The sequence below is a fragment of the Lynx canadensis genome, chromosome D3, assembly GCF_007474595.2.
Source record: "Lynx canadensis isolate LIC74 chromosome D3, mLynCan4.pri.v2, whole genome shotgun sequence".
NCBI lineage: Eukaryota > Metazoa > Chordata > Mammalia > Carnivora > Felidae > Lynx > Lynx canadensis.
In genome coordinates, this window is record NC_044314.2 from 20,504,247 (window position 1) to 20,531,280 (window position 27,034).

A 27,034-nucleotide genomic window follows, 5' to 3' on the forward strand; every position below is an offset into this window, starting at 1 on the left:
TGGTACCAGTACTTTGGAAACCAGGCTGTTTCTTTAAAAGTTAAATATACACCTGCCATATGACCTAGTTGTTCCATTCTTTGTTTTTTGTTTTTGTTTTACCCAGCAGAAACAACAGCTTCTGTCCACAAGAAATGTGTATCTGAATTTTCATGGCACCTTTGGTTGTGATAGCCAAGAACTAAATACAAATGTCCATTAACAGGTGATACAAAACATAGTACATCCATACTTTGGAAGAGAACTTGATGATAAAAAGAAACAAAGCATAAATATATACAACAGTGGATAAACTTCAAATCATTATACTTAGTGAAAGAATCTAGAGGAAAAAAAGAGGACATACTATGTGATTCCACAGTGAAAGAGAGCAAATCAGTATTTGCCTGGGGAAGGGAGTAGAGGGAAAGTGCGAATAGCAATACAGAGAAATATATGGGGGTAGAAGAAATGTCCAGTGTGTAGATAATGGTTATGTTTTCATGGATATCTTCCATGCCCAGAACCAATATATTGTACAATTTAAATATTAATTTCAATAAAGTAGTAAAAAATTTTAAGTTAATGCTACGTTATTCTATACCTACTCAGTCAGGTTCTCTGTTTGGTGAAAGAAGTGTCCAGGAAGGGGCAAGCCAGGTGCACTAGCTCCAGAGGACAGGCAGACCAGGTGTGTCCCAGAATAGCTGGGACATCAGTGCAGCTGGACTGGCAGGTCAAGAGTGAGTCCTAACATTGTCTCAATCATTTTCCATGCAATATAGTCTTTCATGTTTCCTTTGTATAAATCATCCCTTTTATTTGAAAAGTAAATTATCCTTCTAGTTCTTTGAATTCTGAGCAGTGGTAAACTAACAGTTTTTAGGAATCTGTATCTTAATTCTTGGTTGTCTGTGTTTTCCTAACATACTGAGAAAACCCATGTTTTCTGGAAGGCGCAGTGAAGGGAAAATTGCTCTTGAGAGGCTCAGTTGAGTGGTCTTATTTGGACTTTACACTCTGCCTAGAGGAACTCATGAGGAACTGCTTTTGGAAGCCAGGGGAGGAGAAGAGTGTCCATGAAGCCAGATGATGCGTGTTCACAATCCAATATGCTAACTAGCATGACTCCAAATCATCTTTCTGTTTCATTATTTTTCATCAGTGAATGAGTCACGATACAAATTTCTCTGGAGAATCAAGCAAACAGATTGAAGTTGTTGGCTATTAACCTTGCTGCTGCTTTAATTTTTTAAATTTATTTATTTTGAGGGAGAGAAAGAGAGAGAAAGCCCAAGCAGGCCCCACGCTGTCAGTACAGAGTCCAACGCGGGGCTCAAACTCGCGAACCGTGAGATCGTGACCTGAAAGAAAACCAAGAGTCAGACATCTAACCAACTGAGCCACCCAGGTGCCCCTATGATATAGCCTTCGTCAAATTGTAATTGTTCTTGGTATAAAGAGCACTGAATAATCCAAACACCTTACATACAGGTTCTAAAAGTTTTTCCCTTTCCGCATTAAAGACATTGAAGGTCAAGATGGTCTTCCCCCACCCCACCCCCAATACGGAGCATGCTATAACTATTTAAAAATCCTATAAAGCCATTAGGGAAAGCAAGTTCCTAATGACGTGTCATGAATTATTTAAGACGAACCCAGGGGCGAAAGATTCTGCCTATGTGAAACAGCATTACTGCTACCAGGGAGTAAAGTTGAAAGAACAGTGCCAAGGATTTATTTTGCTTGCAGTGGGAGAGTTGTTTATCTCTAAATTAAAAACTCATCATTATCTTGGCAAAGACTGACTAAGTAACATATGGAATGAGAGCAACTCTGGGAACAAGGCAGCCTTTGCAAATGAACATTTAAAAGGAAGCTCTTTGGTTGTGGTCTTGAATTGGTCCTTTCACCAGTCTGGGACTAAGGAAGTCACTACCTCCTGCCTCAGCATTTTATTATGGGGAAGAAAAAGGTTGTAATATGTCGAGGTGCTTACGTACCATGGAATACTTCAACACGTTAACTGCTAATTTCACACATGTATAATTCAAAATTATTAGAAAATTTCCCTTGCAAAGCCCAGTCTTTAAACAAATCGTAAATGAAAAAGTTTAGAGAGATGGATAAAAATCACTTGGCTAAATCCAAATCACTTCTTTTTTCCTAGTTCCCAATGGATACCATTTCAAATATGATACAAGTTCCATGTTGATACTGATTTAATGTTCCTCATGCACCACACATTCAGCTGCAACACAGAAATAAGTTTGCTTTGAGTACACAAGATTACTGATAAAAATGCATTTTTATTTGAAAAAATGTGCAGAAACAATCACTGAATACAGTTCTCCACCATTGTATTCAAACTCAGACACCACAAAATCATTGGATGCTATGATTTCTGAAGCCACTAGAACTTTGATACAACAAAATTATGATCTAACAGTGTTTGTCAGGCACCACAGTCTACTCAGGGGTGCATAAAATAAAAACACCGTGTTTAAGGTTTTCATTTACATTCATAGCACTAGACAAAACAGTGGTCTCTGTAGATGACAGACAAAACAATCAAAAGTGCTTAGCCTAACAATGAGAATAATATCACTTAAAGGTAGACTGTCGGAATACAGTGAAGCACTTCAGTGTTATGTTGAACATTATCTATTTTTAATACATTAAGCAGGATAACTTATTTCTCTTAGATAATTTCAGATGCAGTCAGTACCTTTTGCAAGGCTATGGACACAAAAGCCCTATTTGTACAAGGAGGATCTGACCAAGTTGTAATATACTATCTAGAATGTAATTGGACTCCTTGAAAGAAATACAAGATGACATACAAAATGAAATAGAGCTCATAGTTTTTTCAAGAACTTGAGATATATTAAACATTTCCAATCAAATACAATGACTTCAAGTTGCTAACATTTTATGCCTTCCAATACCCACTACTAAAATTGGTGTTTTGTCCCTGCTATGACACTTCTTTTCACAAGTGGTTTAAATTATTACTGTAATTTTTATTACTCTTAGCTTATGATAATAGTGCCTGTTTACGAAAGGGAACATAATTTACAAACCAATTTCTTAGATGTAGTTTCCTTTGATACTGACATGAACTCTATGAGGGACACAGGGTTTATAAGTTCCATATGAGGAGAAGCCACTAAGATATTTAATGGCACACTCATGAGCCCCAAATTGTTCTTTCTGACGAGTCTCCTTTCTACAATACTAGGTTTCCTCTCAAAGAGGATTTAAAAAAATAACCTGGAGAACAGAAAATTATAAGAATACGTTTACTAGGGACAGACACTATTTTGATATTCCAACAGATATAAGGACAAGAGCCTTTGGTTAAATAAGGGATCCATTAGGTTAAGGACAGACATGCCCACTTCTACAAAATTTGCTAATGATTCTTAAAGACTAAGTTAGTTGAGGGAAATTAGCCATGATTTCCGTGACCTGTTGGAAAGAAAAGGAGCCATTAAACAAGTTTGATCGACTCAAAGATGATTTCTTTGTAAGTTTTTTTCTTCAAAAGCTGACACCCTTTTAAATGACCCCACTATTTTGTTACTAATGTTTTTTGCTTGTTTTTTGTTCTATCTATGTATGAAGCTAGAAAATATCTCAACCATACACTGTTGGTAAAAGGAGATCTGCAGAGAAGCATCTTTTTGATTCTATTCCTTGAAAAATTAATCAAAATGCAACTTATGAGAAAATTAAGTTTGGATAGAGCAAACAAAATGTTTCAAAGTTCCCACATTTTGATGCCACTAATGAAACATTTGGCGTTTGAATGTTTTTATTAGCTTAGTTCTAAAGGCATAAACTACTTGGTAGATAAAAATGATGGTTAAATATTTGCCATGGATCTAGTTACAAAAACTCTACCTGTTACTAATTCTCCTTTTGTTTTCTACCTAAAAATCAAACTCAAAGTATGGCCTTCTGTGTGTTCTGCAATATTTAAGAACACTATTCAGACAACATTTAACTCTAACCTCCCTTTACAGCTTTTCCCCAACAATGTCATCACGTTTGGGTCTCCACCTAAGAATTCTAAGGCAACAAATTTATAAAACTCCTTAGATTTCTAACAATGATTTTATCAGTTCTACTTTGAGACAAATATCGTCATGGGTTTATAAAGCATTGAGACAACATTCATCTCAGATAATACTCTATTTCTGCTTTCCATGTCTAAGAGCTCAGCGCTCTCCCCAGAAACAAGTTTATATCATATTGGTCGAGGATCAAGAAGAAAATATAGTGTTTGGTGAATTCTCTGACAACTTTCTCAAGCATCTTGGCATCTTTAAAGATAACAAAGCGTTCCCTAAAATACTCACAGGCACCAGCCTTCTTTTAATGTTTTAAAGCTTGGTGGTACAGGGTGAAAGACAACTTTTCCATCCCTTTGGCTCACACCAGCTCTCAGATCTCTCTTTTAAAGAGTTCATTCTCTTAGGAAACCAGAAATTTCAATATTATCTCTTTACAGTTTGAGTTGGAGATGATAACCCCAAAATTCTTCATGGATGAGAATTTTCCTTCAGTGTTTTAGTATAATAGACACTGAAGAAAGCATATGTAACCTTTTTAAAAGTGAGCAGAGATACAGAGCAGTGAATAATTTTGTGTCATGGACATAGGTTCCAGGTTCCTACTATACCTAGCTATTCACTATTACACATATTGCTTCTCTTTCTGGCTGATGAGTATGTAGATGAGCTTCATCAAACTTATTGATTTCCACTGGATTCAATTAACACTTTACAGGATATTTTGGCTGTTATTAAATTATTCTTAACGTAGTCATGTAATTCCCTATGGTCAAACTTCTCCCTCTTACAGTGGAGACAAGAAAGATCGGATTAAAACTCTTACCCAGTTCATTTTATTTTATGTGTGCAGGTTGGCAGAGAATAATTTACGCTAGAAGCATAACAAAGACATCCGCTGATACATGGACTGGACTGGCCCATCTGGTTAAGAACAACAGATGAAATGTTTACTTTGCTTTAGAAAATGCTGGTTTTGAATTTTTTTGCAGTGTATAGCTGATAACATGGAAATGATAGCAAATCACTAGAGCGGTTTCAAGAATTCTAAAACTTACGTAGAGACCCACAAGCTCAATTCCTAGCGTTTCGCATTTTCTCTGCCAATTTATGACTTGTGACACCCGTCATACCAAGACGACATGTTTTCTCAGCTATTTTTTGACACGGTTTTCAAAGGATTTTTCTTTTTGTGTATTAGAAGGTAACCTTGTACCTACTCACAGTTGAATCTCAAGTAATGCCCTTTCCGTGAGAAGCTTAGGAGAAAGAGATGGTGGTAATCATCTCCAGATTCCAGTAACATCCTGTACGCTTTGCTGAAGATACCAGGATATCTTTCACTGTATTAGTGTCTCTGTGAGGCCCTCTTCTTTTATGACATCATAGGAACTGTGAGCTATGTGGTTGGAGACAAATTTGGTCACAGAAGTATTCGAGGCACTGTGTTAGAGCAATGTAAACATCAAACTAGTGTAAGCACTCCAGAAGTGATTTCTATATCAGAAAGAAGTTTCATCTACATTTTAAATATTTCCCCAAAATACAGTATGGGGGTTTACCAAAGCATTTGGGAGATAACAACAACAGGATACATCTGGGCTAAAAATACATGCTGTTTTGGGTTAAAGGAGGTATGCAATTCTTTAAAGCAGTCTGTATACTAACAAGCAATTTCAAACCAATTTGAAATTATAAAACAGATTATGCATAATTATTAATTCTGAAATAATTAAGTGAAGGAATTTCCAGTAATGGTGACATAGAATTTGGGATCAGATGTCAAACTTGTCAGAGAAAATATTTTTTTAGATCAAGTACTTATTTATAAGTAGGATGCTATTTTAGTTTCCTTGTCTTCTTTAGATTTCCTTCCTCTTGAGAATGCTACCCAATAATTGTTATTTTTATAGGCATAGTTCTATAATTATGGGCATCATCGCCCTCTGCTTCATGCTACATCTATCAAATAATGATCTTAAAATAGACTCCGAAGAAATTCTTGTGAAATAACTGACAATGACAGAATCTTGGCAAAAATAAGTCAATCATATAACTGGAAAAAGAATAGAAACCAAAAACAAACAGCAAACAAAAACAAAAACAAAAAACCAAATCCAAAATAGAATACCTTTAGGATTTTATAAAGGCTAAACATTCCCTATTACGGAGATGCAGGGGACATCACAATTCGAATCCAAAGAAGAGTTGATAAAATGACCATAGGAAGTTTGCCAAATTTTGCCACAGCAATGATTATATTGCTTCTTCTCACTTTACTCTCAGTTAAAACATCTTTGAGCTTGGCTAATAGCTTCCTATCCCCATGGCTCAGGCACTGAGGTCACGAAGAGCATCGTAGAGAAAAACACCATTGGAAGGAACACCCAAGCATGATGGATCTTAGAAGCTGGCCTTATGCTGCAGAAGTCAGAGGAACTGAGCAATTAACACTGAAAATTTTGCAAGAACATCTTAGACAATCCTTTGGATCTGTGTTCCTAAAACTGAGTCAATACCAGATGTAGACCTTAGAGAGAGGCTCAAGGGGAGAATGGGGGACTTGGATTTAGGGTTCCTAATGTTTGTAATTTAAAAATATACAGAGTATGGCAAAATGAAATTTAATTAGCAAATTTTATAGGAAGAGGAACCATCCTATCAAAATTATATACTCATGATAAAAAGAGAAAACTTGAAGCGTGATGCCTTTGTTACAGGTAAAACTGACAAGTATTTAAATAATCGTTTAATAGGAGTTCCTTAGGCTTACCATAAAGATAAAAAAAAAAAAACAATGTAATATCAGTTTAGACACAATACTAAGAATAGGACAATGGAAAATATGTTTGTGATGATTTTTTTTTAAAAAAGGCAGTTTTATGTGAAAAAATAAAATGATTAACCAACTTTTTAGAGATAAGATTATAGCTCCACTCTTTCCCTACCCCCAAATATACCTCAAAGGTGGGTATTTTGCCTGAGGCGAAATGAAAACAAATGTTAAATATATTGTTTTATGGCATGAGGTATCATCAATTGTTATGTGATGAATGACATGAAAATTCAGAGCAAGCATAAAACCATCCATCATTCTGACGTTGTTGCTCTACAAAGTGATACACCTGTATTTTTACAATTGATTCAAAGCCAGGGGTGGGTGTGGAGGGTAGAAAAGTGATTCCAAGTTTCCATTGTTTTTGTAAATGAAAAAGAAACGCACAACTATTAGTCACTTTTTGTTTTCATATTGCTGACATATTTTATCTAAAAAAAAAACAAGTAAGGCTAAATAGTTCTTCTTGACTGCATTTCTAAAGAAATAAAGAAATTTGGCAACCTTTAATTTCTCCTCATGACCATTTGCTAAGAAAAATGAAACGTGAGACTGAACAATGAACTGATTTCCAAAATTTTGTTTGAAAGGGAAACCTCTGGAGATTCTCTTAATCCCAAGTGATAATGTCAGCTTCTAATTGGCTTGGGTGAAATTTGGCTAAATGACTCTTCCAGACATCTGTAACAGACACATTTAATTTCATTTGTCCAAATGCCATGTTATCATACGTTCATTTTTCTTCCAGGGCATTTCTTTTGTACTTTGTCATTCACAGTCCTGTTCTTGTCTATTTGCCATTTATTAAGAATATAAAAAGGACATTAATATACAATCTCCCATATTTTAGCAGAAGTCTGACTTTCACACTCTCATCAACTTATCAGCAATTAAGCCATCCTAGGAGAGCTTATTGGGTGTACATAGCCATGTCACTCTCAACGGTTGATTTAGATTTCTTTATTGGGTACCCATTTTTAGCTAAATATGTCCCCCCAGTGCAAAACTGAAAGGACAAATCAAATTCTATATGAGAAGTAAATCCAGTCTTTAAGAAAAAAAATTGTCTTTCTATATTTTCCCTTTACTGGCCTATCCCTTTCCCCCATGTGACATGGTAATTTTTGTTCTGATTTAAAACTCACAGATAATCATCTTGAATACTTTCTAATCTACTCATCTTCTTTATAAGCACACACACACACACACACACACACACAAATTGAGCATCCATCATAGTGAGACCACATTAGGAAATCTCTGATCTTGTCTGGAGGGGCCTCAGAGACAACTGGTCAATCCTTTGAACACTGTTGACTATTCTGGTTTTTTTTTTTTTTTTTTTTTTTTTAATTTTTTTTTTTCAACGTTTATTTATTTTTGGGACAGAGAGAGACAGAGCATGAACGGGGGAGGGGCAGAGAGAGAGGGAGACACAGAATCGGAAACAGGCTCCAGGCTCCGAGCCGTCGGCCCAGAGCCCGACGCGGGGCTCGGACTCCCGGACCGCGAGATCGTGACCTGGCTGAAGCCGGACGCGTAACCGACTGCGCCACCCGGGCGCCCCTATTCTGGTTTCTTAAAATAGATTTTTCAGGCAGAAAAGCAAGATATGCCAGTATGCATGGTCTACTCAACAACAATTTTGTGGTTTGCCGCCGTTTTGGGAAGTAATATTTGGGTGGGGTTTTTGACGATCAGTTCCTATGCAGGAACTAGCAGCCACATTTCTTCTCTGCTGGTTTCTCCCCGTCTAGCTTTCCCGAGTTTCCACCGTTGACGGTGTCAGGGACTTGTGTCTTCTCTACACACTGTTCCATTCGCTTCATTATTAAGTCCAGAAGGGTCTCCACGGCTTTCTCCACATTCTGGCCAGTTGCTGCACTTGTTTCAAAATATGGTATGCTTGAACAGAAGAGATGACAAATATTTTTGAGAGGAAGAAATCAGAAAAGACACAACAAGATGTACACATGAGTCACACATGCAAAAGCATGGCTGGCTGAGAGACTGTGAAATAATCAAGATTTTGCCGGCTGAGTTGGAAAGCATCCTTGTTTTTTCTCAGTGAGTAAAAGCTGGTGGGCTGCTTTTTCCTATGGGTGTCACCAATTTTATGGACAAGGAAATGGATACAGGAGGTACTCAGGAATTTGAAGCTCATGCATTACCACTGTTTCAAAAAGAAATTAAGAGGGTAGAAATACCTAAACTAGTGGTAAATATTACCATTAAAATATCATTTCCCTTTTAATCAATTATCTGGAAATAGGACTTAGAAATTAAGCAGGCACTGAATAGGATATACATGTAAATAAATAAGTCTATATTTATTCGGAATCAAAAGTTTCAAGAAGACATATTTTCAAAGCCCTCAAGGAGAATTAATTCTTCAGTAAAAAATTGGCAGAGAAGATGAAACTGTTTTAAATTTGAAGTCTGTGGTGGAACTCAATTTATAATCACAGGGGGGTATTTAACATTTTTGTAATCTGCCATTTAAGCTCAGCTTCGATGAGGATTACATTATGTCCATGTTAGGTATTATTTCTTAGAGTTTTACAACTATTGGTTGAAAGGCAGTAGAATATAGTGTTGAAGATCATGAGCTCTGATCTCAGACTGCCTGAGTCGAATTCAAACTCTGCTACTTAGCAGCTACCGGACCGTCCATTGGTTACTTAATCTTTCCATGCCTCGATTCTTTGTATCTAAAATGGGATGACTCCAGATCTCCTACATATGGTTATGAAGGGTTAAATGAGTTAAAGTCTAGGGACAGTTGTTAGCACATAATAATTACCCAGCAAATGTTAGCTGCTATTACTATTAAGTAATTGGTTTGAAAGATCCCATACATTCCCCTGAAAGATCTTTTTCATTCATGTGCCAGTATTGATTCAAGGGGCGTCCTCCTAGTATCAGCCTCATATCCCTGCTCCATTACTAAGCAGCAGTGTGCAAGATTAGATGACATCTCCACGTAAGTGACTCACCCGTATTTGTCAGCCAGGTCCCGGGCTTGCCTTTCATTGACTTCCCTCTGGTCTGGCAGGTCTGCCTTGTTGCCAATTAATACTATATCTGGATTTTCACAATAAGCATTTGCTTGCAGTTGGCCTTAGGAAGAAAGCAGATGGACCCAGCACGTTAGTTATAAACAAGTGATGTCTAATGACTGCTCATACTTCAAATTCCTTCTTTTTTTCATACTTCAAATTCCTAAACTAATTGTTCACCTCCAGCTTGGCTGCCTACTGGTTATATTAGCCAAGTTACTCAACGCTTCTCAACTGCAGCTTCCTCGTTGGTAAAATGAATGAAGATAACGTCTCACAAATCGCAGATTGTGATCATTAATAATAATTTATATGAAGCAACTATATGATCACGTATCAGTGCTCTTCTACATCTGGGGAAATGGACATACCACTTCATACTATTTGTTCCTCAAGTAAAAGTAGAGATGACAGAACAGGATTTTTTGAAGTTTATTTATTTATTTTGAGGGGGGTGGTGGGGAGGGACAGAAAGAGAGGGAGAGAGATAATCCCAAGCAGGCTCCATGCTGACAGTGCAGAACCTGACATGGGGCTCGCGCTCACAGTGAGATTATGGCCTGAGCCCAGATGAAGAGTTGGACACTCAGTTGACTGAACCACTCAGGTAAACAGGATTTTTAAATGTGTAAGTTTACTCTTTCCTTTAAGAGACTGCTACATTTCTATCTCCTGAAGTCCAAGGTGATGATCTGTAAGCATAGAATGTTTCTGAACCACCACAAGTTCAAGTTCATGGAGAAATAATTTTAAGACAGGTTTTTCTCTTTTCTCTTTTCTCTGTTCAAAAGAGAGAAGAGAGAAGGAGGGAAGGAAAAAAGGATGGACTGGAGGGTTGGGGGAGGAAGGGAGGGAACAAGGAAGAAAGAAGGAAGGAAATAAGAAATCTATCAATCTATGTTTTTAAAATTACAGGGATTACTTTAATTTCTATCTCAAGAGATGCTGTATGAAACTTTGCCAAGGAAGAAGACAAGGCTTACCCTGTAACACTAATTATTTGGGTGTTAAAAATTAAAGTGTTACGAGACATGCCAATTAATTATCTTAAATCCCAACAGTATCCTTCAGGAATTTTTTTTTTTTTAAATAAGGAAGAATTTTATCTGCCTTGAAAAGGGATGAATAAGTCATTCTCTGAAAAAAATCTAATCTTATTGTTTATCTCCTCAGAATCTAATAATACCATGAAAATTTGGATAAAGAAATACAATAATAAACAGAAACAGAGACAGATTCTAAGATAAACACTCAACTGGAAAAGCAATTAACTAAGTCAGAATTTGTTGGTATTTTCCCCCATGGTAGCAAGTGCATTATTGAATTTGCATTTAAAGCAGTTACATATATTAATGATAAATCATATATAATAAGAAGAAATAGATATTTTTCGAGCATCTATTCTGTACCAAACACTATTCCAGGTTTTGGACTACTGCAATGGAACAGAGCAGACGAAGCACTTTTATAGAGCTCCCATTCTAGTGGAAGAGAGTCAAAATGACAAGTAAAGAAATATATAATATAATGTCAGGTGGTGGAAGTGACAAAAGAAAATAAAATGTACATTGGGGAGATACAAAGTAAGGAGGAGTACTAGTGTAGACGGTGGTCAGGGAAGGCTTCCTCCAAGAGATAAATTAGGTTTGAACAAAACCTTGAAGGTGATGAGAGAGCTAGCACACCCCATAAACAGGAGATGAGAAATCAAGGCAGAAAAAAATCAGAAAGTTCAAAAGCCACAGGTAGGAATGTGCCTTTTGTCCCTGTCAGCAAGAGAGACTTTTGGCTGGAGGCCAATGAGCTGGGGGAGAATGAGAGTAAATTACACAGGAATCCAAGGCCTGATATCCATGGCCTTGCAGGTGAGTGAAGGAGTCTGGATTTTATTCTAAGTGATTTGGGAGGTCCCAGAAAAACTTTGAGCAGGGAAATAACATGATCCAATTTTTTTAAAAATATCACTCTGGCCATAGACAGCCCTGACAAATCTAGAAATGATAAGACTATCACTAGTCCCATAGGACAACTTATATATATATAAGAATTTTGATCCTAATGTATACATTAGGATCAAAATTCATGTTTGTAATAAAAATGCAAATGAAATATTCTCTTTAGTGCTATATCAATTTTTAAAAAAGGAAATCAAATGCTATTTTCCTGGGCTGACATATATCAATCTGTCTTTAATAACTGATTAGGCTACTTTTAACTTAATGTTATACCTAACTTTCTATTTTTCTATTCAAAGCTTCCTTACATTTGAACATTTTTTCCAAAAATGTAAAATTCCCATGTGAGATGATTGATACACTGTATCTTATCTTCACATGGCTGGTCTGCTCTGGAGCAGTTTCTCACCAAATTCATCCATTGGTTAATTAATCCATTAGTTAACCCATGCACAAGGCCACACATTTTTAGGTGTCAGTGAACCCTCTCAGAAAACACGGCTGCTTTTCCCTGTCTCCTTTCCAGATTAGATGTGGTAGCTTACATAGTTGTAAGAAGTCTTTTAAGACTCATTGGATAAGTGGAATTAATAGCCTTTCAATTGCAATTATAATGACCTTGAATATAGGTGGTGATAGAGCTACATAGGCTTCTTCTAAGATACAATTCCAAGTCACCTTAGGTGAGCCACATTAAGGCCATCACTTTGAAGGTAAGACAGGAAACGCTAAACTCATGAATTCTCAAAGTTAATCTGTGGAACCCAATCTGGTTTCATGTCGTGAAGCAAAGAAGCCGGGGCCCAAAGTGGCCAATGCAAGTTAGTTGACCCCACTTACTCATCCAGTTTCTGACATTCAAGAAGCTCTGTTGACTGGTGAGGTCAAACATTAATAAGAAACCCATGGCATCTCTGAAAAATGCAGTTGTGAGGCTCCGGAATCTGCCAAGAAAACACAGTGGATAGTTCTGGAAGTTAGCCCACAAACATATTACGATGACAATACACACAACACTATTTTCCTTTGAAATGTGAAATCTCCATGGCATCCCTTATGGATTCTCCTACAGAAGGAGAAAGTGGGTAGAAAGAATGCTAAAGGGTCAGGGGAAGGCATCTGGTTGTAGACATTTTTTTAGGACCACATCCTGGCTTTATGGTCTAGAACACTTATATACACTGAGTTTGTAACATTCAATCACATACTGACTTACACAGCCCCTTGGACTTGTTGGGCCCCTTGTTGGCTCATGGATATCTTATGGTCCACAGGTAAAATAGAAGCCACTCTCAAATGGGGACTTTAACTTAAACTTTTCAATCTCCCTTGTCTGCGCCTAGAAGAAAGTTTGGCACTTGGTAACCTAAAAATGAATGCCCATGATTACATGCAGAAAACCACAACTTGTTAGCAGCCAGAGATGAGGTTCTTTTTCAGGGAAAAAAAAATGTTGGTGAGAAAACTCTTTTAGAAGCATTCTGGGGGTAGAGCTGATTTTGAGTCTGACATCCATGTCTCAGGAAGAAGAGGGGAAAAACCACTGAAGAAAGGAGAAAGAGAAAGATGATTAGGGGAAGAAAGGCAAGGTCAGAGGGACATAGTAGGTGGAGACAGAAAGCAAGAACACTCATCTCTAGTAGAGGATTTTGAAGAATATACTCTGTCACGTACAGTATAAAGACTTTTTTCCTCGGCTCCTACCTCCTCCACCCCAAAGCCTTCAGTGAAATTGAAGGTGTGCTGAGATACGCTTCAATGTTAAAAATGGGCAAAACCAGAGACCACACAGACGGAGCAGAGAAGGTTTGGGCTATATTGATACAGAATTGAACTTGGAAATAGGGTTTTAGAAAGGCACATAACTTTAAAATACAGAACACCACTTCCTATCCTAAATGTCCTCCTAATTTTTGGACTCCTATGTTAGCCTATTTGTAGATTCTTTAGTTTCCCTGGAGTTCCATTCTCAACCCCTTCCCGCTCTACATACACTCACTGAGTAATCTCATCCATTTCCCTGGCTCAATTACCACCTATGTGTTGGACCCCAAATGAATAGGTCTAGATTTGTCCTGCCCTTCCTGCTGCATGCCCAATTACCTGTTGTATGTTTCCAGTTGGAGGAAACTGAGGCAACTCTAACTTCCCATGTCTAAACCCAAACTGGCCCCTCCTCCTGATTTCTTCTTCTGTCAATGCATCATGATCCTTGGTGATGCCACAGCTGTTCTTTCTCCTTCACCCACTGTATACAATCACTAAGCATCTCCTGACCTTCTCATTTCTGTCCACCTGCCCTAGTTTTGAACCTATTATCTTTCCCGTGAATAACTTCAACAGCCTTCTTAACAGGCTTCCTGTCTCCAGTTTTGTTTGGGACCCTCCCCTTCACTGATTCCTTCCCCCTGGTTATATAAATCCTCTGCTGAAAACATCTAAACAATGATGCAATGCTCTTAAGATAATGACTGAACTCTTTCATAAGCTGTCAGGCTCTGCATGAACTGATCCTCGCTCATCTACCCTGCTTCATCTCCTGACTACCCACAGGCATACCAATCTTCTTTTAGTCCTTAGAAAGTTCACTCTCTCCCCTGGGCTCCCACACACGCTGTTCTTCCTGTGGGTAACCTTGCCTTAATGCTTCCTCGATCTCCCACCTCTTTAACCTGCTAAGACTCCCTCACTCATACATGATGTATGAGTGTGTGTATGTGTGTGTGTGTGTGTGTGTGTGTGTATGTATATGTATGTGTATGTATATATATCTATATATCTATATCTGTATATCTATATATCCATATATATATCAGAAGACGTATCCCTTTTCCAAGCAGCCTTCCTAACACCCACATCTGGCTAATGGGTTTCTCCTGGTGCACCTGCTTATCACCCTTTGTTTTCCTGACACTGCCCTAAGGCTATATTGCAATTGCTCCTTATCTATTCAAATGCTACCCTAGCCTTGTAAGCCCCAACAGGAAAGAAGTCGTATTTCTAACTTGTTATCCATTACATTTTCATGGTCTTGAACATAGTATTTGCTCATAAAATGTTTGTCAAATTAAGAGAAAAGTAAGTAAATAAAGAGAATAGTAAAGGATATAAAATTATTAACGATTTCAATGACTTCAACAGACAACAATCCTTTTAATACCAAAGCAAGAATAGGTATTTTAATGACTTTATTCCCAAATTTGATTTCTTTAATAAGGCATTAATCATGATAACTATGAAATACTAAAAATTTTACTCAATTTTTTTTTCTTGTGGAATTGCTCCTACCAGTTGCTGGAAGCTCAGAGATTATAGAGCTTTTATACAAGTTTTCTTTCTCTTTGGTGACTAGCTGTATTCATAAAATTGTCTCCTACTCAGCCACAATAGTGTGGCTAAGACAACTGCTTTCTGTTCTCTTTGAGAGAGAGAACGAGAGAGAGAAAGAGTTGTGTATGTGTGTCTCATTTAAGGACAAGACTGTGCCATATCCCCCTCTCATTGCCCATAGCACATGACAAAGTTAATTTTAAAACATGTTTGCTGTACAGATTTCATTGGGACAAACATTTCTGCATCCACAGCAACATGGACAGGACACTGTTATTCTGCCACAGGCTCATATCCTGGACCATTCTGCCCAGCACCCTTGTTATTCCCCCCCCCCCCATTCTTCCCAGGGTTACTCCAGGGGAAAGGTAATTGACTTCCAGTTTTACTCACCAATCTCATTTTGTCCAGTGAGTCAGTAGGGTGGGGAAAGCTAGACCCACATAAAAAAACAAACAAAAGAAACCGATCCCAGAGTCACATTATTACTCTCTCCCTCACTGGGAACTAAGGCTGTGTCCTGTATCCTTGAGGTTTACATAAGGGGTATGATATTTTCCCTTGTTCCCAGGATACCACTTTTATCAATAAGCATTATCTTATATGTATTATACTGCCAGATGTTTTTAGGCACAGGGTTGAGGTGTGAGACACTGTTTATCTTGTTGTGTAGCTACACCTTATATATATACAGAATGCAACATTCAAGGGATGAAAAACCCCAGTGCTACTAAGACTATCCCTGGTATTCCTCCCTTCCCTCATAGAGCAGCTGTCTTAAGGGGGCAGAGGAGAGAAGCCTACCATCATGCGAGGCTGACATATCATGTGTGAGGACATATGGGAACCACATTTTCTCATAGTACTTCTTCAAAAATGAATTAAATTGGTCTATAAAACATACATCTTTGTGACAACAAAACTGACATATGAACAGAGATTCTTGTGAGGAACGACTTCAGAAGAACTAGCAGTGTTGAAGAATGTGTGTAAATGGAATTCACAGTCAAAAGAGCTAACAGAGAGGGCCCAGCACCTCTCCTGGCGTTTACACCCACGGAAAGCGAGAACACTTTGGACGCATTTCAAAAACGAAAGTGTTTACAAGCATAAACATTCTAAGACATGTGATGCCGGATTTGGAGGTATGTGCCTTCTAAATATCTTCTCTGACAATCCACAGCCATTTTTTATTTAATCTGATATTGAAAAGCTTCATTAGCTTGTGGTCTTTACCACGTGGAAACCTTGGGTCCCAAAGAAATATATTTTCATCAAATAACGGAACAGTACCTCCAGCTCTAACTAAACAACACTCCTGTCTACTGAGCTTCTCTTGTCTTGGACATTGTACCAGAGAAGATGCTAGAAAATCAAGCATGGTCTCTGCCCCGGTAATGCTGACAATTTTGTTGGGGTAAGAAGGCCACAGGTGAATCAATAAAAGATTTACCTTACTACAAGGTGGTGTATAATTAATTAACTTAATGGACAAAAGGATCAGTGTCATAGGAGTTCATAACAAGAGGGGATTTGTTTCAAGTGAGTGTTTAGAAAGGCTCCCACAAAGGAGGTGGTACATGAGACAGGCCTGGTGAAAAGAGAGGATCAGGGAAGGTGGGAAGGGAGGAAAATATTCTAGCTAGAGAGCAATGGTGTGACCCAAATTTTAGAAAACTAAGCCAGTCAAGTGGTACAGGACAGAGGAGCTGTGCAGAAGAATGGAAAGAAATGAGAAAGGTCTTACCCCCCTTTCCTTAATTCCCTCTTTAGGTTGCACTTATAATAATGTCAATTGCCCACCTTAATTTAATTAAATGCTAAATAAGATTTTTTTTTCCTATTAGAAAGTACAAAGACAACACAAGGATCTTCAGAGATTTTTGAAGATCTGATTTTTGAAATCATACCAAATACACAATGCTAGCTATGGCCAAGTAACTATAAACAATTTATTCTCATTTCGTGATATAAATGTCTATTTTGAAACCAGGAGAAGAGTTGTAGATCATCTGACTTTCAAGATCACGTATGGCATTCACTTTAAAGTAAGTTTTCTAAGCTGTTTGTAGCTAGAAACAAAGTAATTTACTATTACCGTTCTTGTCCTGCAGTGTCCCACAGCTGAAGATGCACCTTAAATGCTTTCCCTGATGATCCATTGGGTCCCTGTGCATTATAAACCTAAAAGATACAATTTTCATCAGTTGATATTACTTTGGATTTTGTCAACATTCAAATTCTCTGGGTTCACGCAGTATGTTTTTTCTCAATTACTATAATCAAAGTTCAGAGTGCAGAATAAATATTTGCTCTGTTTTTTTCCAGAAGTATCACATAGACTCTCACTTTTAAATGTCAAGTACAAGTATGATTTTCAACACAATTTAGGCATACTGCAAACTTAAATTAGACACCTTCTGTCACTTCCTCATGGAGGCAGCAAACATTAGATTGAGGACCCAAGTTCTAGGTTCAAGTATCAACTCTTCATTTCACTTCTTTGAATTTTATTGTCTTAGGGCAAATTGAGACCCACAATCTCTTCCTACTTTACAGAGTTCCTGCAAACCTAAATAGCAGATGTAAATGCACTTCTAAAACAGTGAAATGCTTTACAAATACCTGAATATCTTTTACTGTTATGTGGACTTTCAAAATGACCTACCCACAAAATAGGCACAGAATTTCTTAGTAAGTTTACACAAGATATTTCAAGTCTTCCTTTAGTAGCCATTTTTCCAAAGGCCCTTTTTATTAATGTTTAAATTTTCAAAATTATGGCCTTTTGACTTCTTATTTCAGCAAAGCATAACAACTTTAACACCTAATCAGCTCTCCTAAGTATGTGTTAGTAAAAATGTTTAAAGGGAAAACTTTGTAAGGACTTCTACCTAGATCAGTGGAGGCATTTGGGAGCGGTGAAGCCACAGGAAGGGAGGGGTTAGAAGCAAGGTTAGAAGCCAAGACTACACTAAAATGTATTGACTTTCAGATCAGGCACAAGATTTATAAGGAACCATGAATTTAACTTCTCAACCACTATTTCCTTCCCCCCACCCCAGTTCTCAAAGAAAAGAGTAGACTTGTGACATCAATTGGAAGCCGCAGCCATGTTGGCAATCACAAATACCTTGGGTGGCAGTAAATCTGGCTAAGCTTATGTGTCTATGCTACATGTCTCACATGTCACAATATCTTTATTCCTGTCATTAGTGTCTAGCATAGGAGCAGAAAGCAGTTGTAATTCTCACTTAAACTCCCTTATCTTGTAAAATAGCATGGACTGGTCTCACATTCTGTTCATAATAAGCTAGTGATTGATAGCTGAGTCTACACATAAATACAAATGCAGCAAGAACTTACAAAGCTCATATTCCAGCTATTTGCCAATCATCCTTTTATTAACTTCTCTCTTAAGAGTGGATAAATGAACACCACTGGTTCTTATTGAGAAACTTAACTCAGATCAAGAGTGAATGCTTTGGCAACCTGGATAGTTCGGGTTTTGAAAGATTCCTAGAGAATTCATAGAATTCACATAGACCCATAAAATATTTATTTGTCCTGTATACTTTTGGAGACAAGTGATAGTGTCACTCAACATTTTTCTTAGCAAAAATGTGATTTATGGTTGACAAAATTAAAAATATTCTAAATTGAATTAAAGTGACAGGTTATGAATTTCCTGCAAAAAAAGACAGACTCCTTGCAATGCAGTAACCATAGCTCCTTAATTCTATTTAATCTGAGAAGGATCAACAACAAGGTTAACATAACAGTATGGGTCAAGACTCACCACACGTTTTTCCCGGAAGTCTATCCCTACAGTGGTGATAAACTTGGGATTGAATTTATTGTCTGTGTATCGGTAAAGAAATGTCGTCTTCCCCACCCCCGAATCTCCAAGGGCCAGGAGTTTGATCAGATAGTCATAGTCCCCATCGGTCATAGTGATGGACTCGGCAGGCCTGCATAGAAGAGGAAAAACAGTAGGTTACGGGAAAAATTGGTTCCCCTTTGCCTTCCTTCAAAACACAACATAAATTTACATTGCAAGCTTAAAATAGTTGATTACTTCCATTCTGCCAATTCTGAATGAGCTTGCACAGAGCAGCTTCAGGAGGAAAAGCACACCTACTACTATCTCACTCAGTGCAAAGCTTTTTACGTCATGTCAGCTAATATGGAACAAAAGGCTATATGATTATATGACACCCACAGTAGCCACTGCCCCAGTGATAGTACAACTTAAAGAGCCACAGCCCTTGTTTTAAAGCCAGTGCCCTTTGGGACCAGGAGTATGGTGCTAGGAAGAGAAGAAGGTCACAGGAAACAGAAAAGCCTGCCCAAAATGATGCAGGTAGGCTAGGAAGAGATTGAAATTATATATGGGTAGTGGAAGAGAAAAGCCTAGGGGAACATTTTGCATCTAATCATGCATAATGAGCTTTCTATTATGTGCATGCAAAATATTCTTTTTTAATTTAAAAAATTTAACAACTGAGATGACAACCTTTAAAAACATTGATTTGAAATCATTTCAAAAGCAGCATCTAACAATCTTCTGTTTTGAAATACCAAAGCCTCTGTTCTCCAATGGCAAATCTGTTGTATTTGGCAAATCTGCTGAATGTTTTCCAGACTTTGGAAAAGGAGAAAATCTAGGAAGAAGAATAGCTGTGGTAATTCTGCTAGTATCTCACCTACCTGAAGGAATGTCATTTGCCATTTTTTTCTATTGCCCTAACCTCCTTTGCCTCAGTCTTAATTTCTTCTGTTACAATGGCTATGGGTGATGCCATGAGTAAATGCCAAGAACACCCGTGCTGGTAATACCTTTGAATTACACTACCACCTACCACATACTTACCGACATTTCCACTCCTGAGGTCAGCAAAACGATTTGGCATTTGGTAAAACTCTGATTCATGAGTTGCAGAAGGGGTTTATTATAGCCCATGTAAAGGAAGGCCTATAAAGATATTCCTAGAAAAGTATCTCTCCTATTATATGAGACAGAAGAATATTTTCCCACCTTTACAGATCCAGAAAACATACTCTTCAGTTATGGGGTGATTAAAATTAACTTCCAACAACAGGTTACCCCATAGACATATCTGAAAATTGCTAGATAATTTTAATCATTTCCTACCTGTAAGAAAATGGTGCACATGTTCATCAATTCAAACAAAACTTTATTTTTTGATGGTGTCACTTTAGTTAGTCATCAAAACTAAAAGGTTTCATGTCTTTGGATAAATAATGATAAAGATGATAATTAGGTACTTAGCAAATCAGTATCGTTACATCATTTGGAAGATCGGCAAATTTTTTACATTAGAATTTTCTAAAGTTTGAACCTTACTGCTGCAAAATCCTGCTAAATTTATTATTGATGGATGTTTCTTTAATTAACAAACTGTTTTTGAGTTAAAGTGTTTTGAGAGCTGCCAGTACCTGCTTCTATGCTAAAGCTCTCCTCCTCTATAATATGCTTTCTTCACTGAATAGGACTCTCACGGTGAATGTTGGCTGATGGTAAATGTTCTCTCTTTTTTGTTGTTGCTTTTGTTTAGTATCTATACAAAGTATAATCATGGCTCTGGAAGAAATGCTTAGCTTCCATCAACAGCCAGCCTTCCTTAATAAAAGGATACGGGCATCTCAAGTATTGACATGAAATTCTTCATGGGAAAATGTTTTCAGTGACGGTCTATAAAGCAGGGGTTAGTTCTGAGTTTTGATGGTCCTGAATATCTTACCAGGACTTTACAGTTGAAGATGTTGCTGTTCCTAGTCTGAGCCAAATGGGTTGCTAGAGGAGATTGCTGCCAGAGTAGTATAATTTCCCCCTATTTGGGAATATCAACGCCACCATCTCTCTGCGTTCTTCTCTCTTTCTCTCCCAAACTTGCTCATGTGAAACTCCTCTGAAGGATGAAAAAGTCTATCATTTCACCAGTATTACTGGGTGAAACGGTTAATTCTCTTGGGAAAGGTTAAATTTATTCTAACGGAGATATAAGTGACAAATGCTAAATTCTTCCCTGAGCACAAGTCTTGATCAGGGGGAACAAGTTAGAGCTACTGGCTGCCTAAATGCAAGATAAAGTTGGGGGATACTGCAGCTCCTGGAGAAATGAAAATAATACAGTCAAGAAGATTTAGCAGCATACTTTAAAATTTTGCTTAAAGTTAGCTATGTTTTTTTGTAATATTTTCTGTGACACTGTTAGGACAAGCTTCATCTTGAGCAAATCTATCTAAATATATTCAATATACAGTATCAGGCCCAAAGATGAAAACTTCTTCAATGTAATTTATCATCTAGTTTCTGATAAGGCACATGTATACTTAAAACTTAAAGAAGAAACTACAACATAATTTTACAAGATGGGGAACATGCTTAATTGATAAATGAGTCAAATAGTTGTGCTTTTAGTTCACACAAAATGGTAATCTTCATGGATTGCAGTGGTCTGCAAAGATTTTGTAGAGGAAGATGAACTTGTATTTAATCTTATAACAACGGGAGGACCTAGATATAAGGAAGAAGATACCGGAGCACTGCATGGGAGATGCCTTTCCACCTGTAGAATGGGGCTATCATCAGTAGCCAGCTACATGACCTACCACATATTCCTGATATGCAGTCAATTTGTCTCTGTTGTTGGTACATAAACTCACTTGGGGCAATACTGGAGTTGCCTCTCAGCCAGGTTCTAGTCCACAGTGAACTGGCTAACCATGGATCAATTTCACTGTGGCCTACACTGGCTGTTTTCTATAAGTGAAGGGTTGTGCATATTTTGTGGCATTTAACAAAAATTCCGCCCAAAATGAGTGCAAAGCTTGGCACTATGGAAAACCTTTATTTAGTGTCTCCAGCAGACCAGTTAAAGAAACTGACAAAGTAAACTCGGCATGAGATAGTTTGCCTCTTAAGGTTCTTTCGGAAATGAATTTTATTTCTCGTTTTTATATCACTACTCATATATAGTTTGGTTCCTCTTTTATTACCATGTGATTTTCTGAGTCTTAAAATCATATGACCTCAATATTCTATCCTTGGCATGGCAAATATGACACCACAAAGAAAAATTAAAGCCTTGGCAAGGTTTCCTTTTCCAAGAACTGAGCTAAAAAAAATGATCTGGGAAGGATCAAAAAGCTGACAAGTTTAGCAGTATTTATTCCTGCACAATGATTGATGGTCTTGTCAGTTTTTGGTTCTATGGATCTAAAAGGAAAGAAAAAGCCAGAAGATTGCTGTGCTTCAGGAAACATGTGGACTCTCTACCATTATCACTACATCCCAAGCTATACCACAAGAACCAGGAGGTCTTTTCAGATATAGGAACTGAGGCATCATCCTCAGAGCCCTTCGTGGGATGGTAAGGGGATGGGAAGAGTAGGAAAAAGAATTCAAAACATTTGTGAGGCTCTGCTTAATGAATAGTCTCAAAGGAAGAGGGAAACCTACCTAAGTAATCCTGTGGTCTAGTCCTCAGTTTACAGATGAGAAGTCACATGCACAGAAGTTAGATGATTTGTGGGATGACAGTTTCTAAAAAGGAAACCCAAGACTGTTTTTTGTTATAATTTGAAATGAAAAGTGAGTTATATAGGTAGAAAGTAGAAATATTTTCATCCTATGGGGGAAGGGAATTTTCTCTGGTTATTGACAGGAACATGATTTTCAGATTTTGACTATCTCAAATGAGGCTGCCCCTAGTTTCTTTCTCTCTTTCTTTCCCTCCATCCCCCAATATGCATCATTCTTGTTCAACATAAATTCCATTTGCTCAGGAACTTAATATTCTTTGTCCACTGCTGGAGCCACAGGGTCCAGTACCATGGTCGGCATGTATTAGGAGCTCAATACATATGTGTTGAGTATCAGAGCCATGCAAATGCCATAATTAATGTAATTAATCTTTGAGCAGTTGGTGGACGTGGTGTCCCTCCAAGTTCAGGACATATTCTCCCTGCTTCCTCAACTGTGAGGTGAATATTTCGATTAAATAATAACTATGGTACCTTCCGGGTCTCACTTCCTGAGCTCATTTTTCTATTTTAACTTGCACAAGAATATAAAAACTTTATCAAAATAGAATATTTATATCTTCAAAGAAGCAGTTTCAAAGAACCCAGGAAAACAGAAAATACACAGGGACTGTAATTTTTGGAAGTGAGATTTGTATTGGCAGAGAACGTCTAAACTTGTCAGTTGAAGACGTCACAGCTCAGAACTAGGCTTCTCTGTGAATGCATCCATTCACCCATCTGACACACTCCCATTGGCACCTCTTATTTTGCATGATAGTCTATGTGGCTCTGAGGATATACTCTCTTTTCTCTAGAGGGGAGTTTACCAAATGCTACAGAGATGTATGGATGACTATCACATAGACAGACTTACCCATGCAAACTTTGATGTTCTCTGCATGTGTACTGTTCTCTGTACTTCTCCATGTAACAATCTTAAAAATGCCATGACAACCTATGACCCTGTGATTTGAACTTACTAATGAAAACCAACTTAATAGTCTTAAGACACTTTGGAAAGCTTAAAATAGTAGACAAAGTATCAGTGATATCACTTTGTAGGTGCTTTAAATAAAATAATGCTGTCAAACATAAAATGGACAGATGTTTAATATTTCCTCATTCATCTTTATTTGACTGGCTTATATTGGGCTCCAGAAGGAACATCTTGAGATCTGGAATTCTCATAGCAAAAATTTCATTGTGTGAGTGATAGCCCATGGGTGGTTCTCATTGACTGACCTTGAAATTCTGCTTTTCATAACCACACTCCTGTCCTACAGGTTAAATTATAGACGATACTCAAGGACCTATGTATAGCATCTATGCATCAGTAAAACAGAACACATTTTCTGGAGGAAAGAAAGGTAGGGGTAATTTAAAACAAACAAACAGACAAAGTTTTCTTTAGTGTATTCTTTAGCATTTTGTTCTTTTAGGAAGGTTTTAATTTTCATTTTGATTCTTCTTAATGACTATTTATAATTAATGGATGTGAGCCTATATGGAAAATTCAAACCCAATTATAAACATAAATCAATATCAACTTGATCAAACTGCCTTTACTTAAGCTGACAATGTGTTTTTTGGAGCAATCACATCTATTTTAAAAGATAAAAGTATCCATTTTTATGATTAAGGGATTCAGTGAAATAGAGATAAACCAAGAAGCTATTGAACTCTGAAGTTCAGCTTACTTACCCTGAAAATAAGGGATAAAAATTCTAACATAAGTCAGCTTTAACTTGATTTGTCTCTATTGATATATTATTCTCACATTCTTTATTATTCTCATATATTAAACCCACTTCTGAGGCAATAAATATTTTATTTGTCTAAATGGTTTTTTTTCTCAAAAGTCACATTTTTTGCCTGTTAGCTTCATTTTGTGGGAACTTTTGAAACTGTGTGGGGTTTTTTTTCCTTTTATTTTCTTTACTTCTTATTACAAGAAATTTCAAACATATATACAATTTGAGGGAATAGTAGTATACCCCCATTTATTGATCAGCCAGCTTATAAATTACCAATATTCTTAGGTCTATACCCAAAAGAAATGCAAACAGATATCCACACAAAAACTTGTACACAAATGCTCATAATAGTCCTGAACTGGAAACAACCCAAATGTCCATTAATGGGTGACTACATAAACAAAATGTGGCATGGCCACACAGTGGAATATCACTCAGTCACAGAAAGGATGAAGTATGAACACATGCTATGACATGGATGAACCTTGACAATATGCTAGATAGAAGAAGCCAGATGTAAAAGGTCACATAATCCGCGATTCAATACATATGTAATGTCCAGAATAGGCAAACTCATGGAGACAGAATTTCAGTTAGTGTTTGCCAGGGGATAGAGAGGAAGGATGGAGAGTGACTGCTGATGGGAAAGGGATAATGAAAATGTTCTGGATTTAGATAATAGTGGTAGCATATCTTTGTGAATGTGCTAGAAACCACTGAACTGTATATGTTAAAAGGGTAGATTTTATGGTATATGAATTATACTCAGTGGAGTTGTTTTGAAAGCCCAACAAAGTAAGAATGTCGTATTTTAATTTACAAATCTTATTTTAAATTGGGGTGCCTGGGTGGCTCTATTGGTTGAGCATCTGACTCTTGATTTTGGCTCAAGTCGTGATCCCAGGATCTTGGGATCAAGTCCTGCACTGGGCTCTTCACTGAGCGTGGAGCCTGCTTGCTCTCTCTCTCTCTCTCTCTCTCTCGCTCTCTCTCTCTCTCTCTCTCTCTCTCCCCCTCTGCCCCTATACCCTACTTGCGTGCTCTCTCTCTAAAAAAAAAAAAAAAAAAAATTTTAAAAGATTAATTTAATTAATTTTAAAATCTATTTATTTATTTACATAACACTTATTTAATTTATTTTTAAAATATTTTTTTTAGCCAAGCTCCTCTAGCCGGGTGTTAATGAATCCTTGTTTACAATAAAGTCACTTACTAGTAAGAATCATGTGTATTTGGATAATAACATCCTTCTGAATGGAAAGGGCCTGATATGCACTCTATGAGCCTAATTCTCACGTTTACATTAATTTCCTATTTATAAAAATCTTCCTTATTTGACAGGGTCCTGCTAGCCAATCTACTGAGCAAATGTGCTCACAAATCAGGAATGAGTAATCGAGAATCCCCGGGACACAGCAGGGCAGACTGGTTGTCAGGAGCCTGTGAAACAGCACCGCAACAGAAGTTGGGTGTGCAGAGAACCCAGTGGGTCCCAATGCTGGCTGAGCAACAATATTCCCTGGGGTGTTTACAAGTACAAACTCTTAAGGACTTTCCAGAAAGGCTCAATCGGAATCTCTGTAGGCAGGTCCTGGAACAGAGGACATTCTTTTTTCACCTTGAGGTACACCTACAGGAAACCATTCCAGAAGTCTGAGACTCTTAACCTCCTTCAGCAACTCAGTCTAGAGTAGAAAAACCCATTGGTCAAGACAAGAGTCCGTTTATCTAATTTGATCTTGTTACAGTTGAGAGCAATTTCCTCCTATTGATTGCCATCTGTAAAGCTTGGCACATAGCTAGCGGATTCCTTCTTCTGCTGATACACACTATTACATGCCCTTACCATGCTTTTCTAGCTACATGTCATTTTGTTCCCTCACATACTGTACAAACTGCTCCCCTGACAATTAGGAGGGGTCCTCAAAACATTATTTACTCACTCAAAACACATATACTACATGCACTGAAGACAATGTATAAATGTTTGAATTAAGTAAATTAAGCTTTACAAATGTTTTGGAAGATTTAGTATTTGACCTGAAAGGGTTTTACGTTTGTCTTCATAAGGGAGCCATAGGGCTTACTTTTTATTAGAGAGTCCTACTTAAAAAAAAAAATGCTTTTGTGGGTCCTTTCACCCAGGACTTTAACTAGGGGGAAAAAATGTAAATTTCTTGAAATTCAGCAAAGACATTTCATGGAAAGAATCTTTGACCTATATCTCTTCCAGGACTGAGAAAAGCCTTTGAGGCAATACAGCACATTAGGAAGTGTCCAAACAGAGGTTGACATCTTCCCTGAAGCCATTCAGTGACACCCAAAAATGGGTTTTCCCAACTTAATGGTTCTCAAACTTGGCTGCCTTTAAAACTCCATGATGACCACACCCTATTTCACGTAAATCTGACTTCTGATGGTGAGACAAAAGCATTAGCCTTTTTTTAATGCTCTCCAGATGATTCCAATGTACAATCAAGTTTGAGAACCACCA

At 37.5% G+C, this 27,034-nt stretch overlaps 1 protein-coding gene across 6 annotated transcripts in view; it reads right to left on the minus strand.

The window, feature by feature from the left end:
* Positions 1 to 8,458: 8,458 nt before the first annotated feature.
* Positions 8,459 to 27,034, minus strand: part of RAB27B (RAB27B, member RAS oncogene family) — a 139,570-nt gene continuing 120,994 nt past the window's right edge. For 5 of the 6 annotated variants that reach the window (XM_030336608.2, XM_030336609.1, XM_030336605.1 and 2 more), the window contains 5 exons: positions 19,035 to 19,206; positions 17,334 to 17,419; positions 12,746 to 12,849; positions 9,888 to 10,011; positions 8,459 to 8,796 (listed from right to left, as the gene is read on the minus strand). In XM_030336608.2, the coding sequence (XP_030192468.1) occupies positions 8,607 to 8,796; positions 9,888 to 10,011; positions 12,746 to 12,849; positions 17,334 to 17,419; positions 19,035 to 19,187 (657 nt within the window). In that variant the 5' untranslated portion in view covers positions 19,188 to 19,206 and the 3' untranslated portion in view covers positions 8,459 to 8,606. Of the gene's footprint in view, positions 8,797 to 9,887; positions 10,012 to 12,745; positions 12,850 to 17,333; positions 17,420 to 19,034; positions 19,207 to 22,721; positions 22,806 to 27,034 lie in introns of all 6 variants that reach the window. The other variant, XM_030336606.1, reaches the window with a different exon arrangement.